Raw genomic sequence first — 18,747 nt, 5'->3', positions numbered from 1 at the left:
TGTAACTTGAGATAAGCAGTGAAAAAGGACGAAAGGACTGCCAGGAGCCATAAATTAATATTTTTTATATTTTTTTGCGGCATTGCACTTGGTACTCAGTGGAGATCACTGCCTGCTGGAAGCAGGCAGCCCCCCGCATAAGTTCAGCTAAGGCCTGCCCATTCCACTTTTACATGTGCCTTTAAACAGCCTTTGTAAATTAAAATGTACATCTAGAGCATAGGTGTCAAACTGGCGGCCCTCCAGCTGTGGCCAAGCTACAAGTCCTATGAGGCATTACAAGAGTGGCAGTTACAAGCATGACTTCCAAAGGCAGAGACATGATGGGACTTTTAGTTGCGCAACAGCTGGAGGGCCGCCAGTTTGACACCCCTGATCACCCTTTCCTTCCTTGTTCTCAGTCCTGGATCTGGGGACATTAGCTCTCAACACAGCTGCTATAATTATTCAGAGGCTGCCTGTTTCTGGTGGTCTGTGATCTGCAATAATTATGAGTGCATTTCAACTCTGAAATCATTTATGGCACCTGACCCTGTAGTTATAGTGTTAGTTGGTTACTGCAATTTGCGCATCAGCCATATAATCTGACGAAGAGGAGATTCCCCCCTCAAAATGCATCAGCCATTTGGTCAGTCTTCTCGTAGTTGTGACTTGTTTTGGGTACCAGACTGCTTCGAGTACACTGTGGATTGATGTGCATTTTATCTGATGTTGCTTGTGAGAATACATCTGCTCTTTATATTAATAAAATTGTTGCTAAGATAATGTACGAGGCTGGTGCACCCTCTGTTCCTTCTTTTTACAGATACATTTTTCACTGCCTTATTAAAGAGGACTTGAACTGTGGTAGTCAAGAGAGCAAAGGACTAGTCCACCAGTTTTGTCATGCTTTGTTCTGCACTCTATCTCTGTGTGGAGGTGGACATCTTGGTAGTAGCAGGGCTTTGCATCCTCATTTCCGAGCTGCCCCCAATAACTGGTGATTTGATGACTGGTAGGGTAATATCAAAGATGCAGAAGGAGAAGTTCAGAATGGATAGATCCTAAGTATATGTTAAGTAGAAGCAGGGAGATCTGTTCAGCTTTCTTTCCAGCTAGAAGAACAGTGAGTGACCTCACTTTTTCCAACTTCAAATCTCATGAGATTAGGAGTCACAAGTTTACAGTGTCTTAGAATCTCACACTACAGATATGCAACTGTTAGACTGAAGGCGCAGATTATTTAGGCACTTCTGGTTTTCAGGAGCAATTCAAGACAAAAGGTACAATTATAATGGTACTGCTTTGGCACAAGTTACATTTTTAGGTTCAGGTCCACTTTACCTACATTTATGTGTGCTGCCTAGCTGTACTTTTTTTTCAGCAATTATAGATTTAATAATGGGCATATATGCAAATATTAACATTAACAGTCTTACCGGGGAAATGAACACTCCAAAAAAAGGCTCCCTTGGGTGCTGGTCACACATTTTAAAGGTCTAGGCACTTGGTCGTGTGATCTCCACTGAAGGTGAGAATTGGCCATTCTGAATTCCAATCCTTCTTTTCAGCAAAGTTCATGCAACCAAAGTCTTGGGCTGACAATGTATGCTTCTACACAGTTGCTATAGTCAGTCTGTCTGCTTCTGGCACTTTGTGATCTACCATGATTGAATGATTGCATTTCTGTCTAGAAATCATTTCTGGCTCCTGGCGCTAAAGACTTTGAGCTATATTTTTCACTGCCTTGTTAAAGAGGACCTGAACTGTGGAAGCTGGGATCAAAAAGTGCAAAGAGAAGAGCAAGGCTTAGTCAGCAGTATTTCCTGTGTTCTCCTTGCAGATGATCTTTTCCCCAGGGCTAACCTACCTTCAACAAACATTACAAAACCAAATGTTTAGTCCACATATGTGGCCAACATTGGAGGGAAGAGAGCAGCATATTCTGCAAGAACATTATTTTGGAGCCTCTGTTACTAGCTATGGGTCTATCCCAGCAAGGATTTTAATATTTCAGTTTTTTTCTCTTTCGGCTTTCACATGTCTGGTAAAAATTAAAGAAAGCCTAAAGCAGCATTGTCTACGGGAAGCACTGGAATTACAGCCATTTAATTCATCAGGGAACTGTGTTACATTGCTTTATGCTAACATTTTAATATTGTGTACACTCTTTAGTCACTTCATTATGTAAATAGCCAAACAGCAAATCATGCAAGTGCATGATTACGAGGTGTTGTATAATCTAGTTGCTTGGCCATGGAATAATTGCTGGTGACAGATGTGGTGGTTCTTAAATGCCTGACCTCCTGAGACTTTTAACTAGAATCTCTAGATTCTAGATGCACAAAATTTCTAGTGAGGGGAAAATACCAATGATGAGTTCACAACCGCTTGAACCAGCCATTCATTATAACCATGGCATACTGAAGAGCATTTTTGAATGCACAGGACTCAGATCTGGAAGATGGTGGGCTCCTTTAGCAAAAGATCGCTTCTTGTATATGAGACGTGGCTTCTTATTTTCTTAAAACGGTATTAAACCCAAAAGCAACATTTATTATATTGCAGCTTACAAATTCTTAGATGTGATGGCTGAATTAGTTGGTTTTTTTTAGCTTTTTTTCCTTTATTTTTTCTAGTGATTCGGTTCTTTTTTTCTAACAGACCAAGCTGTACTGAAGATATAGCAACCTGAGTATTGAAACAAACCATTTACTTCTCACAAGGGTGCTTACAATGATCAGCTTTTATTTATGTGAAACCTTTATCCCTAAAGGAAAAAAATAGTTGGCTGTAACTCCTTTATAAAGTGTTAACATTGTTACTGTCCAAAGATCCTCATTTATTCAGAGTGGGGTCTTTCCAATACAGGAGGTGTGTTACTGACCAGATCACAAGTTGAAAACAGAGGGGAAAAAAAGACTAAAAAAAGAAACTAATGCAGCTACCACATCTAATGATTAGTAAGCTGCAATGTAGTACATTTTTGTTATTGGGGTTAATACCGCTTTAAACTTCACCTTGATTTGCTTCCAGATGGAAAGTCTCTGTGTCTGGCTAAAACTATTCTTTTTGAGAATTCAGTCCCAGGGACTGCCTCTCTGTCTCCCAATGTAGAATAGGAACAGCCATGGGTGGTGTAATCAAAAGTCATATCTTTCAGACAAGGAACTGGATGCACAATGACCCTCTAGATAAACAGAAGTATGGATTTATAAAAAAAAAACCTACATACTTTCTTAGAGATTGCTGCATCTGTTCCCATGCGCTCTTCACTGAGAACTGAGTGATCAAAGACCGCTTATCACTCAGTTCTCAGTCTTCAGTGAGCAGAGAGCTGTAAATCACTGGCTCTCTGCTCTGCCCATCCAACTCTCACTGGAGTGCTAGGCTGTGGAGGGGACAGGGGAGGCTGGGTCATGCTCTCAGTGCTCCGCTGAGAGTCAGAGACAGCTGCCAGTCGAGGATCTGGGTGGATACCGACATCATTTTTAGGATCCCTGGAGAGTCTGGACCAGCTGTGACATCAGCCGACAGTGACCTAAAGCCCGCTGTTGGCTGAAATTGGGTCACAGGAGTGCAAAACTATGCACTCCTGTGACCCATAGGAGAAGTGATGTCAAATGAGCTTTGACCCTACTTCTCCTGGCTTTTAGAGTATAAAGAAAACTAAAGTAGCTCATTACACATTTGTATGAAAACATTAAATTTTTTAAGCTTAACCTAAACTTTTCCTTCATAAAGTAACTGTCCAATTTTTTTTTTTTTCAATAACCATTATTGCATAAGCATAGTGTTAGCATACATATTACAGACACATCTACACATGTAAAATGGTTTCTATTCGTATTTTAATAAATTTATATAAATACATTTATATTCACTTTTAGTTCTGTTCAGAGATATAAGCAACTCTTAAAACAACTGACAGTACTAAGGTCTTTATGGCAAAGACTCTGTGGCTTCTTTAGACTGAAGGAAAATATTCCTGTTACAAATCTGTAAGAACTAACCCACTGCCTCTCAATAAATACATCCCCCAACCAACTTTAGTCAGCGGAGAAACTCTTAAACCTAGTACACACGCCGAGAAAAGTGTACGAAAAATACGGCTTATGGAGCGATCGTCCAATAATCTGACCGTTGGTACACAGATTTCGAGAGCTTGAACACAACAGTTTATGCAAAGTTATCCAAAGGGACAAACATGAAAATGTTTCATATATGATACTAGAACTAATGATTTTTGTTTAATCAGTATGGTATACGTCCAAAAAAAAAATCAGAACCAAAAGTAGACATTACAATACAATACAATACATTACATAATTTCTGAAGTTGTATTCTATCATACAAAAATGTTCATAGCTTTAGTAACCTCTTCACTTTCGGTATGAGACTAGCATGCACAAAAAAAGAGCATTTGTCCGATATTCTCAGTTTGTACAAGGCCTTACCCAAATTCTGGGAGTGATGCCAGATAGGGAAATTGGTTGTCTGCATGACTTTGCAGAATGATATAGTGCATGGGGGGGTCTGATCCCACCGCCTTTTCCCACTCCCCTTCCAGCTAGGACCTTCTCTTTCTTTCTACTCTATTCCTCCCGCTATCTGTAATCTGCTACCACTATCTTCCCCCTGCGTCTTTTCATCATCACTCTGGTCCTGTGAGCTGTATTCTTATTGCACTCTCACCACAGCATTACCACAATCTGGTCTGGTCTACTCTACCATTCCCTCTCTATCACACAGGTCCTCTATCATCCACAGTTTAACTGCTATGACTTCGTTCCCTCCTTTAATCTCCCAGGTTTCTTTGAGCTGCTCTCCAAAACACAAACCCTGCTGTCTCCCTGTAATTTGTGGGCCCTATTCTACACTTCCTCCCTATCCAAGCGTTATTAAATTTCCATGTTGATACTATATTTAATCCACCTTCTCCCTCTACTTTCAACACATGTCCTGCTGTCCTGTGACCCCCAAAGATGAGAGTCCAAGCATTCTCTCTCCACATTCTCTGACAAAAGAACCCCCCCCCCCCCAAAAGGTGGCGTCAGCTACCAATAACTCCCTTCATCAGCTTCCATTTTCCCCTACCTATTAACTTGTTAATTCAACCAATTACGCCACCTCCTTTATTGTCATTTACTTTCCTTTACACCCCTCCACAGTCAGCAGCCATGCTTCCTAACAATCAGATCATTTTACATTCACCATTAGTTTCACCAGCTACTCTTGCTTCTTCACCAGGAATGTACACATTGTATAAGAATTACATAACTTTTTGTTCAAATTGGATGGAGTTTTAGGTACATACGTAGATATAGAATGACGAAAGTGAAGAAAGATGAAAATAATGGAGCATCATGGCTATTTCTATTTGCTCAACCTCTCAACAAGAATTCTATTTTACAAATGTATTAAAAAAAAGAAGATGATGCAAACCTCATTCTAACCATCTGTCATCTTTTACACAACATTTAAGTGTTCTAGTGCGTAGAACCCACAGCAATAAGTGAAACAGTCATATAAGGGGGAGATAACGAGTAACAAAACATTGCCATCAATGTAACAAATCGGCTTCCATGTGCCCAATTGTGAACCCACAGAGAGATTATCAATTAGTTTCACTATATTTATAGATTATTTTCTCTTACCTAAACAATTTAGTCAGACTCATATTGGGGCTATAATTTGTTTTCTCCATGCCGATGAAAGCATTATGTTACCAGTTTTGATTCCCATTTTTTCTCATGGATGGGTTTTTTTGTTTAATGAAATATTTATGCAATAGTATTTAACACAAACTTGTAACAAATTAACTATCTGCATCAAAGTGACTTAAAAAAAAACGGGGGGGGGGGGGGTGGAATGTATATACACTTCAGCATGAAAAATATATGCATACAAATTTTATTGCTAGATTTGTATAAACATCAAGGGGTAGCTGTAGATCATGTTTAAATTATGCAATCACAATAGGTGCTCAAAGTGGTAACCATTAGCATCCAGACACTTTTGATTTTGGTGAACTACTGCATGAACGACATTGACTAGAGTGTCCACAGGAATTGCTGTGCATGATGTTTCAATTTTTTCAAGTAGTGAAGTCAGTGTAGGTACACATTCTTTAGTGTTCCCTACATATAGAAATAGAGTGGTGTTAAGTTTAGGGAATGTAGAGGGAATTCAACAGCACCTCTATGTAATAACCAACATTATTATTTATTTATTTATTTCAGGTACTTGTATAGCGCCGTCAATTTACGCAGCGCTTTATACATATATATTGTACATTCACATCAGTCCCTAACCCTCAAGGGGTGTACAATCTGTGGTCCCTAACTCACATTCATACATACACATACTAGGGACAATTTAGACAGGATCCAATTAACCTACCAGCATGTCTTTAGAGTGTGGGAGGAAACCGGAGTACCCGGAGGAAACACACGCAGGCACAGGGAAAACATGCGAACTCCAGGCAGGTGGTGCCATGGCTGGGATTCGAACCAATGACCCTAGAGCTGCCAGGCAGAAGTGCTAACCATTTCGCCAGTGTACTGCCCTAATATGTGACGATCGTGGCGTCAGACCCAGCCCTTCTCACCAAACTCGTTACCGAAGGACTAGCCAATCTAAAACCGCACTGTCACGTGCGTAACAATGCCACACCCAGCTGCACCCTTCACACAGATTTTCCAGCTAATGGACCACAGTCTGTGTACCGGCAGCCTGGAAGCGATTGTTACTGGGTCAGGTTAATTATGCAATTAACCCTTCACACTGCCACCACCTCCTTTTTGTACAGAGAAAGCAGAAACTCAGCAATATTAGCAATACACTATGATGTTTGAATAATCGTCGGTATACCACTGTCACCGCAGGCAGAGATATACCGAAGTTTAAAACACACACAGTAGCACTCTTTAGAGGCGGGAATTCGTAGTTTGCATTAAAGGCGTTAGAAACAGTTCAATACTTTTCAGAAAGTAAGATTTATTACTAAAAGGTCAAAAGGGCGCAATAAAAATATTTACAGAAAAAGATGTAGCATATATATATATATATATATATATATATATATATATATACACAGAGAACAATAGCACAGCAAAGAGGTAACAGAGAAAGTACTTGCCACATGTCCTGGGTTAAGCAGCTTCCAAGTTTCAGAGCTAAAAGGATGCTTTTATCTCCCACTATTAGTTTCGATGTTAAAGGGAGACTCTTCAATTCTCACATGCAGCTCAACTCCAAGCATAACAGCCTTTTTCTAGGATCTCAGCAGGGTGTCTTCTTACAGCAGAGAACCAATTGCCTCATTTGGGGAGGGGTGTTGGGGCAGAGACCCAAGCTAGAACAAAAATCCCTCCTAGCTTATATTATGGCCCATAACGTTTCCTAGATACATGTAACATTCCACCCACGGGTAGATTAATACGCAGAATCGTCTGCTGAATGTCTACATATAAAATATGACATACCTGCTGGGATGGTTAAGGAGATATTATTTTCTGCTCTCCTGTTGATCTCAGCTAGGGGATGTAATATATCAGGAAACTTGTATCAAAGTGACCAATCTGAATATATGCCTGGTTTTTATGTAAGTCTCCTATATTCCAAGATATGAATTCATAGGGGAAAATGGATGTTGAATGTGGTGTCTAGTTTATGACTCCTCTGTAATGTCTTTGAACTCAGAGAAGGACTCGGTTTACGCTTTTATGATCCCTTTCCAAACAAGAGTTTCTTAGACAGAGGGGCACCTAGCTAGTGAGGTTTTATAGCCAGGACGCCCTCCCACTGAGCTTGTTGCCTGTGATCTCTGCAAACACACACCGACCACATGTCGCTCAACAGAGAGGGAGGGGGATGAGGAAAGAGGAAGAGAGAAATAATTATACAAGATGGATGGTCCTTTGCTAAAATGGAGGCTCCCATCCATCTCTGTGTGCATGATTGCTACACCTCCCCCCTCAGGTGGTTGCATGGGAGGTGACTGCAATTTCCCTCCTGACGCAACCGACTCTTGCCGCTGGTTTGCCTGACCAGGGCCCAGAGCCACTGTGCCCAGAGGTTCACCTTGGGGTGATATGGTGCCATTGCACTGCAGGAGATCCGGGTTCCTTCTGAGAAGGGTGCTGTTCTCCCCAGCAACACTGTTGTGCCAACCAAGTGAGTTGTCAGGGGTGAGTACCAGTCGGCTGTGACTACCCGGACATCATGGCAACGGCCGTGGTGCCCACCTGCTCGCACAACACTTCTGTTCAGGGGTATCATATGCTAACATATTGAGATGTAGCTTCTTGCCGAGGTAGAGAATGAGATTTCCCTCCCCCATCTCCTTCCTCCAGCCCAGGACTACATCTGACCCGAAGGTAGTGGTGCCTGTGTGTGCTGGAACCGGACAGGCGAGTTCTGGAACTCGCCTTCCGGATGTGTCTACAGGTACCTTTGTCCAAGATGAACAGTCCACTTTACCTGCTAGCATCCAGGACACCATTTCCATCAGTTTCCTGTCTGCTAGGTCAGTCACAGGTCCAGTTGAGCCATGATAGTACTGGCAGATTGTCATTGAAATGGCATCTTGCTGGACGTTCAAATTCCAACCACGGCACTACCTGCCTGGGGTTTACATGTTCTCCCTGTGTCTGTGTGGGTTTCCTCCGGGTACTCCGGTTTCCTCCCACAAGACATGCTGGCAGATTAATTGACTCCTGTCTAAACTGGACTGGAGAGGTAGAATAGTCAGACAGGCCGGGTCAGGATCAATCGGGCGGATCAGGTACAGAAGAGTAGGCAAACGGATAGTCGAAAGGAGAGCTGGGTCGGTGCAGGCAGAGTTCAATCGTAGTCAGAATCAAGCAGGAGAATCAAGCAGGTAGATGACCGGATACAGATACAGGACAACAAAGGCTCATGGGAAAACAAACACCAAGGCACTGATTACAGGCCTGGTTACTGTTTAAGTACACCTCCTGTAATCAGCCTCAGGTGATGGCTTGATTGCAGGAGGTGAGATCCTGGCTGCTGAAAGGCACCTGCTGGTAAGTCCCAGCACTGCAGCCCATAGAGCAGGTGAGCCACAGCACCACCAGCAGTGAGCCCTTTCCTGACATAGTAGTTGTACAACTTGTATAACAGTATAAATTTGTTGTCCCCTCAAAATAACTCGATGGCCCAATTAGCCATTTTCCCTCCCCGGTGTCATGTGACTTGTTTGTGTTACAAGGTGTCAGGTGTGAATGGGGAGCAGGTTTGTTAAATTTGGTGTTATCGCTCTCACTCTCTTATACTGGTCACTGGAAGTTCAACATGGCACCTCATGGCAAAGAACTCTCTGAGAATCTGAAAAAAAGAATTGTTGCTCTAAATAAAGATGGCCTAGGGCTATAAGAGGATTGCCAAGACCCTGAAACTGAGCTGCAGCACGGTGGCCAAGACCATACAGCGGTTTAACAGGACAAGTTCCACTCAGAACAGGCCTCGCCATGGTCGACCAAAGAAGTTGCGTGCACATGCTCAGCGTCATATCCAGAGGTTGTCTTTGGAAAATAGACGTATGAGTGCTGCCGGCATTGCTGCAGAGGTTGAAGGGGTGGGGGGTCAGCCTTTCAGTGCTCAGACCATACGTCGCACACTGCATCAAATTGGTCTGCATAGCTGTCGTCCCAGAAGGAAGCCTCTTCTAAGATGATGCACATGAAAGCCCGCAGTTTGCTGAAGACAAACAGACTAAGGACTTGGATTACTGGAACCATGTCCTGTGGTCTGATGAGACCAAGATAAACTGATTTGGTTCAGATGGTGTCAAGCGTGTGTGGCGGCAACCAGGTGAGGAGTACAAAGACAAGTGTGTCTTGCCTACAGTCAAGCATGGTGGTGGGAGTGTCATGGTCTGGGGCTGCATGAGTGCTGCCAGCACTGGGGAGCTACAGTTCATTGAGGGAACCTTGAATGCCAACATGTACTGTGACATACTGAAGCAGAGCATGATTCCCTCCCTTCGGAGACTGGGCCAAAGGGCAGTATTCCAACATAACGACCCCAAACACATCTCTAAGACGACCACTGCCTTGCTAAAGAAGCTGAGGGTAAAGGTGATGGACTGGCCAAGCATGTCTCCAGACCTAAACCCTATTGAGCATCTGTGGGGCATCCTCAAATGGAAGGTGAAGGAGCGCAAGGTCTCTAACATCCACCAGCTCCGTGATGTCGTCATGGAGGAGTGGAAGAGGACTCCAGTGGCAACCTGTGAAGCTCTGATGAACTCCATGACCAAGAGGGTTAAGGCAGTGTTGGAAAATAATGGTGGCCACACAAAATATTGACACTTTGGGCCCAATTTGGACATTTTCACTTAGGGGAGTACTCACTTTTGTTGCCAGCGGTTTAGACATTAATGGCTGTGTGCTGAGTTATTTTGAGGGGACAGCAAATTTTCACTGTTATACAAGCTGTACACTCACTACGTCACATTGTAGCAAAGTGTGATTTCTTCAGTCTTGTCACATGAAAAGGTAGAATAAATATTTATAAAAATGTGAGGGGTGTACTCACTTCTGTGAGATACTGTATAAGTATGAATGTAAGTTAGGGACCTTTGATTGTATTCTCCTTGATGGTTAGGGACTGATGTGAATGTACAATATACTGTATGTAAAGTGCTGTGTAAATTGACTGTGTTCTAAGTACCTGTAATAATAATAGTAATAATAAGTACAATTGCTCATCCTCATAAACCGCATGAGCAGGCGGTAAAATGGATGAGTGAAGGATGTCTAGGTACACTTGACCAGTGACTTTGCCTTCAAAAATTATTTACATTATTAACAATTTGTGCAGTGTTTTACAGTATAAGGAAGACAATACAGTTACAATACACTTCAATGGGGGTACTTATTTCAGATGATTTCAAAATGAGCAAACAGTGTAGCCAGGCAGTGGAGAAAGCAAGTAAAATTCTAGGATGCATCACTAGAGGGTTCACCAGCAGGAGGAAGGAGGTCCTGATTCCCCTATATAAATCTTTAGTTAGACCTCATTTAGAATACTGTGTCCAGTTCTGGAGACCTCACTTACAAAAAGATATTGATAAGAGAGAATAAGTCCAGAGACGGGTAACAAATAGTGAAAGGTCTGGGGTATAAAACATATCAAGAGTGACTTCAGGAACTTAATATATACAATCTGGAGGAAAGAAGGGAAAGGGGAGACATGATTGAAACTTTTAAATACATCAAGGGGGTGAATAAGGTTCAGGAGGGCAGTATTTTCAAAATGAAACCAAAATCAAAAACATGGGGACATGACCTTAAACTGGAGGAAAGTTCAAAACTAATCTCAGAAAGTGCTATTTTACTGAAAGAGTAGTTGATGCTTGAATAAACTTCCAGCAGAGGTAGTGAGCCAGTCAACAGTAAATAGCTTCAAACATGCATGGGGCAAGCATAGATCTATACTCAGACAAAAATGTTAACAAAAAAAAAAAACAAAGAACCCCCCCAACCAAAAAAAACCCAAAACACCCCCTTCCCTCCCGCCCCCTCAAAAAAACGACACAAAAAATGTGCAGACTCGGCGGACCCTCTCGGTCAGAGAGATTGAGGTAGACAGTTCCAGAAGATTGTGAGAGGCTATGAAGAAGTCCTGGAGAAATTTGCATAAACCATGACACAACACAAGCCTTCTACACAGCATCGCGACACGTTTCGTGAAACAGTGTTTACTTCTTCAGGAGATAACCAGGCTTGTAGGTATGGTATATGGAATGGTATCTGAGGAGAGACCAGGATGTTATAAATAGAAAAAAAGGACAAAAGGGGAAAAAAAACATCAAAATCACAGAACTTACCGCCAGTTCAATCCAAATTACATAGCTTCTATAAAAAATTTATGAGGGCTGAAAGACCACCCAAGAAAGCAGATGGCAGCTGGAGGACACCCCACCACTTGAGTGGTCCTTCAGCCCTCACATATTTTTATAGAAGCTATGTGATTTGGATTGAATTGGTGGTAAACTCTGTAATTTTGATGGGGGGTTTTTCCCCCTTTTTGTCTTTTTTTTTTTTTTTTAAATTTATAACGTCCTGGTCTCTCCTCAGATACCATGCCATATGCCATACCCACAAGCCCTGTTATCTCCTAAAGAAGTAAACACTGTTTCACGAAACGTGTCGAAATGCTGTGTAGAGCGTTTGTACCATGTAATTCTTGGGTGATGTAGATTTTGTATGTTTTACTTGTATACACTTTACAAACTTGTATGATATACACAGGTTGTATCAATCCGTACACTCATTCCAGGACTGTGTTCATCCACATGTGAATGCACAGGTGTTCTGTGCATCCCTGTGCAGGCAGTGCCATTGATGTCTATTGGGACAGAGTCATTGCTTCCAATTTGACATCCATCCACAGTGTAGACCGTGTGATATGCCCTGTGTGAACACGGTCTTTAATTAAAACGTATGCTTACATAGAATTAAATATATTTGGAAAAGAACAAAATAACTTTAAATGCTTTAATACTAGCATTTATTCCAATAAAAAAAAGAAGCAAATGCACTAGACTTGGTTAATTAGTTGACCCCTTTCCTCTGTGTGTAGTGCAATCCTGAACCCTGCACTCTGTGTGTAGCGCAATCCTGAACCCTGCACTCTGTGTGTAGCGCAATCCTGAACCCGGCACTCTGTGTATAGCGCAATCTAAGATAAGAGTTATGGTAATGTTTCTAACATTGGATTTTAGGGGGTCAAATGTTAATCGTTTTAAGGTTACCCCTTAGTGACTGAGAGTAAATCAAATGTTAAAAGAGTTCAGCAGTTGAAAAAAATATATATATATATATACTCACCCAGGTGGATACATTGTTTAAAAATCATACTAGAAATATACTGAGTTACGACCTGACCTTTGGCCAACATAGACCGTGGCACTGATCTAGATCAAACCTTGATCTAGCTATTTTTTCTTCTCTGTTTTTTTTTTTTGTATTTAATTATTATTTATTTATTTGTTACACACTTTTGTTTGTTTACATCTTTCTCCCCGGCAAGGAGAGAAAGATACAGTGCATCTTTCTCTCCATTCAGAAGAGAAATAAAACACATGGCTGAACACTACAGTGATTGATCACTGTGATAGCCAATCGGAGGATATCACTGCAATCAGGTGAATGGGAACTGGGAGTCCTAGGTCCTTAGTATGGGACCTGGGGTTCTTGGTGAGTGCCCAGTCTCTGTGCTGGGAGCACCCTGTGCAGAGTGCTCCCAGTACAGAGAGGTACGCATATATACAGCCTTAAAGATAAAGACCCACTTCTGTGAGGCCAAATATCTGTGTACTGCTGGCGGGAAGGGGTTAAGGGTTTATCTTTAGGACCAGAGTAAGGGTACGTTTCAGGATTGAGATACATTTTATTTTAGCTTATAGATTTTGTTCTTGGGCTCAAACAGAGGAAGGATCTAATATTAAGGTTAGGAAAGGGTTGGTGATATGAGGGGTCAGCATGGATAACCTTATGCTTAACTTTCAAATTTGTGTTGAGAGATCTTTATTTCAGTTTGACGTTACCATGTGCTTCTGTGGGTTGGTGTTCTGATTCACCAAAGCCTTGTAGTGCTCTAAAACTGAGTGGCCCATCTCCCTCAAAGCCTGCCATATAACCAGATGTCCTTTGTCTTTTTGGAGATACTTATAGTATGCATTTCCTTTTTATCTTTATTTAATAGGCCAGTAAATTGTAGCAAAGACCATATTACTTCTATGAATATATATGATTTATGATTATGTATTCTGATTTCTGCTGTTATATTTTTTTCACTAATCAACATGCTTCATTACAGGAGTGCAATGCCTATGGCTGGTGGGTTGGAGAGTTACATGGCATGGTCGGTATCGTGCCCAAGGATTATCTACAAGCAGCATATGAACTACGAAATCTCTGAAGCTGCAGATGTCCCAAGAGACAAAGTTTGTTATTGTTACACCAATGTATCAATTATTTCTGAGATGAAATTTCAATAAAACAAATGTGCTTGTGCATACATATCTATGAGCTGTCACTGCTTGTTCTAGTCACTAGGTGTCACACAGCCCAAGTCACTGAAATGTTACAGTTAGGCTACGTTCACACGTTTTTACAGCTTCCCAAACGCCTCTGACAATTCTGCACATTGCAGCAAATGGTGCTGTTCTAAGGGGAGCGTTAGCGTCGTGTCGTGTTAAAATGGATGCCTCTGGTCGAGTCAGGAGGCGTTGAAGCCTCCTATTCTAGTCTATGGTGCCACTCCACAAATGCCCGGCCAGCGTTTGCAGTGCGGTTGCGGGGCATTTGCGGAGTGGTAACACCATTCAAACGTCATTATAGGTGTTTTTGGGGCGTTTTTAACGCTCGGCAAACGCCTAGCAACCCCCGCTAAACCGCGCATGCGGCGTTTAGAGGGCGTTTGCCGAGCATTAAAAAACGCTCCGCAAACGCCGGACCAACGCTTGCCAAACGCTATAGGGGCGGTTGGCAAGTGTTGGTAAAACAGTCAAGTGTGAACGAGCCCTTAAAGTACCAAATTTAATGCCCAGCTCCATTTTTTTGGTGGGTTTTAGATTTGAAACTAAATACCTTTGTCAAAGTTTTATTTTTCACCTCCTGTCTCTGTGACAGCAGGGCAAGAAATAAGGAGAGCATATGCCAAGGAAACAAGGCAACACAAACTTTACTAACCTGACAGAGGTTCAACCCTATTCTTGCTTTATGGAAGAAATTACTAGAGAGATTTCCAGACAGGAAGTGAGGGGATGTCCACCCAGTGGGAATGCAGACTGCAAATAAAAAAAAATCACTGCAGCTATATGTGTACTTTTAGATGGGATTTTAATTGTACCAGTCACCACATGTCAGATCTCAGTAAAAAAATTATTTTTATTGCACATAATTTCAATTTTAAAAATATTGCATAACTCAATATAAAACATGAAGACATTAATATGATGGAGTCGGCGGACAGCTGCAAATGTCCACTGACTCCATTTGATTAATACCAGCATAGAACGTATACATGGGATTGGCTTATTGCTAGAAAGAATACATACTATATATCGGAGTCTGGCTCTAAGGGTCAGCAACATCTACGTATGTGTAGCTATTTGCTTAGGGTTTAGCCTGTATATATATATACTGCTTACAGCCTGGATAGACTTATGTGCAGTGGGGGTATCGTTTTAGGAACATCGTTCTTTTTTTTAATCTATAGGGTAGGTTATTGGGGAGGAAGGGGGGTGTACAGATTATTCTTTTTGTAATTCTTCTTTAAATATTTTTTTGTGATATAATTTATTGATAAAACTGTAACAGTAGCTCTAAGGCCCCATTCACACCTGAGCAGTTTGTAGCTCGAAGCTCTAAAATGCTTGAGGAGAAAAAATCAATTATTCTCAATGGAGATGATTCACATCTCCACTCCGAACCGCCTGAAGCCAAACGCCTGAAGCTCAAACAAGTTGTGGAGTGCTTTTTTTTTCACTCAAATATGGGCAAATTTACGCATTTATGAGTGTTCTCAATTCCAGAGAAATTCATGGAAATATGTGATTTTTGCACGTTGTGTGTTTTTGGAGTGTATTTCTGCTCAAATGAAAAAATGTAAAATAAAAATATTAATAATATATGAATAATTAAATGTAAACTAAATAAAGTAAAAACACAAATAAATAAAAATAATCATAAATAATAAATACAATAAATGAATATGTAATAATAACCCCCAACCTTAACCCCCTAAACGAAAGAAGAAAATTTATATATATATATATATATTTATTTATTTTTTATATATATATATATATATATATACAATAATGTACACCATAACCCAAGCAAAAAAGTAAATAATAATAATGTATTATCATTGGTTAGGAGGTTAATATTAGGGGTTAATAATTTTTAATTTATTATTACATATTTATTTTACATTTATTCAGTTATTAATAATAGCACCCTAACAAAAAATAATAATAAATAAGATAATAAAATATTAACCCCTAAACCTAACCTTAAATCTAACCTCTAAAAAAAAAATAATAATAATAAATGAATAGTAATAAAAAAACCCTGAAAGCTGATGGAAAAGCTATAAAAGCTGAAAACCTAGCAACAAATGTCAGGATGTCAGGTTGCATAAGGTGCAACATTCCTTAGGATCCCACAAAATATTTTCCCTTTTTTTTTTTTTGTTTAATTATATACTGTTACAGATGGCTCCCCAAAACATTCTTAGGTCTGTCAGTAGCTGTTGCCTACCCCTCAGTTGGACTGTTTCTGGAAGCCTTGAACAAATCTGAATTCACATGTCCCTTAATAGACAAGAAATAAAATAGTGGTTTTGTACTTACCGTAACATTTTTTTCTTGGAGTCCATTAAAGAACAGAGATCCCACTCCTCTATGTTTTCTTGTTGCTTCTTGTTTTTGTATGCTTTCAAAACTAAAGCAAATTGTGTAAAGGTAAGGGACTGGCTTACAATTTTTCTGTTATCCAGTATCCCAACCTCCTATATGGGGCAGTATAACTCAGCTGTTTCTGAATTTCTGCGCCTCTCAATTGACTCCAAAAAAATTATGGTTAACACAAAAAATCTTTTTTTTTTTTTTTATATCACCAAAACAGAACATTGTTGGTCCTGAATATAGCAATATTTGTATTACTTGTTATTTTAGATAATGAAAAGTTGTCATCAAATAAACAAACCGATAGCAGAAATTTTAAAATTGCCCTTATCTACAGGGGTATGTCAATGTGAGAGCTGAAGTGGTTAAAGATTTATAGCAGATACAGTAAAGACGCAAAGATAAAGGGGTGACCCCTCTCCCCAAACATCAAACAGTTAATGGTAAGCCAAATATTCTAAATTCAGTAGAAAAGGAAGTCTTAAAGCAAGCTTAAGTCGGCCATAGATGGTCTGAACCTCAGCTGGTCCAGAATTCTAACCATCTATGGGCAGGCTGATTGTACCTAATTAGATTTTAAGTGAGAGGAAATCCCTCCAAAGTGAAGGGATCCCTGGTTGCAACCAAAACTAGAATCTACACTGAAAGATTTACCCATTATTCCTGTTCTGGTGACACCCCAAACGTTGGTATTCACTTTCACTGATGATGGTAAGCATGAGAAATAGAGTGGGTGAAGCTCCCCATAGAGGGTACAGATAGCAAAAAAAAAAATGGGTTGTAACACCTCTCCATCTCTATCTCTATCTAGAACTTGCCTTGTGTTATACTTTAAGCCAGGGGACTCCAAACTATGGCCAGGGACTCCACTCTGATGGGGGCATCAATGTAAGGAGGGACCCTTATGTGGACTGTGATGTAAGGGGGACTCTGATGAGAAAGGTGCAGTCTGAACGTATTATTGTTCAACCTTTTATTAATGGCTCAAGTTTATTTGAAATGTCTTTGCTTTGTTTTACTGTCTAAGCCTCCTAGAAATGGTGAAGTGCGAGGCATACTGACCCCCACAGGAACCCTCAGGAATGACAAGGAGGAAGTCTTTCAGAGCCATGATGGGGAGGATGCCACAGCCCTTAGCTTTGGGGACTGTGAACAGGTGTAAGTAGAAATTCAGAAACCTTTTCTTTTGTGGGACCACAGAAAATACCCCCTGCAGGAGGTGAACTTGAGTGGGTCTGCTAGATGTTACTAGGACGTTGAACAGTTGTTGGGAAGTTTGACAACCTGAAGTGAGGCTAAGATTGAAGCTCCAATTTGTAATCCATGGATACTACCATCCTGTACCCTTGCAACCAGGAAGCTATCCACCCAGGAGGATGCAAGGTTAATACCCCCATTTCAAGAAGTAGGGTAGGCCCCTCATTGTGAGGAGGGCCTGTCTGCAGGCATGGAAGAGTTAGGAGTCCATGGTTGCGATTGAACCAACCATTCAGCCAAAGGGTCCTCTGCAGGTGCACAGACAAGAGACCATATCTAGATGTTAGGTGTATGATATCCAAAAGCCTGTCAACACAGCAGTACAGGAAAACGTGCATCCAGGGAGCTGGGGGTGAATCCTTCAAGCAGAATGTGGGAGAGGAGTGATAGTGTGTGCATGCACAAACCGTATGTGTTGCAGCCTCAGTGTGGACTGGCAACCCAGCCAGTGTCTCTCAGCTTCCGTGAGGCGACAACACCATGGAAGTTGAGGTGCCATCCCTAGAGTGTCTGCAGCACAATGAATGTGTTGCAGCCCACAGCATAATAGGGGGAGAGTGGGCTTGTCATAGCAATAAAGTTAGGTGAGAAAAAAATTGTAAACATTTAGAGTTTAGCTCAAGCACTAAACACCCCCAAAAATGTAAAGCCCGTGTACACAAACACACACACATCGAGATGCCTGTGCATCACCGTGCACACCAGAGTATTTTCGGTCAATATTTATGGGTACACTGATGACTAATAAATAATTTAACCACTTGCCCTCCTGAGGATTTACCCCCCTTCCTGACCAGGCCTCTTTTTGCTACTCGGCGCTGCACTAATTCAACTGATAATTGCGTGGTCATGCAATGCTGCACCCAAACGAAATTTACGTCCTTTTTTTCACACAAATAGAACTTTCTTTTGGTGGTATTTGATCACCTGTGCGCTTTTTATTTTTCATGCTATAAACAAAAAAAGACCAAAAATTTTGAAGAAAAACAATATTTTTTACTATCAGCTATAAAAAATATATAGTAAACTCAAAGTTAGTTATAAATTTAGGCCAAAATGTATTC

At 41.0% G+C, this 18,747-nt stretch overlaps 1 protein-coding gene across 1 annotated transcript in view; it reads left to right on the top strand.

Moving 5' to 3' along the window:
• SKAP1 (src kinase associated phosphoprotein 1) overlaps positions 1-14,031 on the top strand; it is a 551,061-nt gene extending 537,030 nt beyond the window's left edge. The window contains exon 12 of the mRNA XM_089674345.1: positions 13,831-14,031. Coding sequence (XP_089530471.1) covers positions 13,831-13,932 — 102 coding nt within the window. The 3' untranslated portion in view covers positions 13,933-14,031. The remainder of the gene's footprint in view (positions 1-13,830) is intronic.
• Positions 14,032-18,747: the final 4,716 nt, after the last annotated feature.

This window comes from Staurois parvus, unplaced genomic scaffold, assembly GCF_062004578.1.
Source record: "Staurois parvus isolate SC_StPar_1 unplaced genomic scaffold, SC_StPar_1.0 ptg000151l, whole genome shotgun sequence".
Lineage (NCBI taxonomy): Eukaryota > Metazoa > Chordata > Amphibia > Anura > Ranidae > Staurois > Staurois parvus.
The sequence above is the reverse complement of the archived record's forward strand: the minus strand, read 5'-3'. Positions and strand labels throughout refer to the sequence as shown.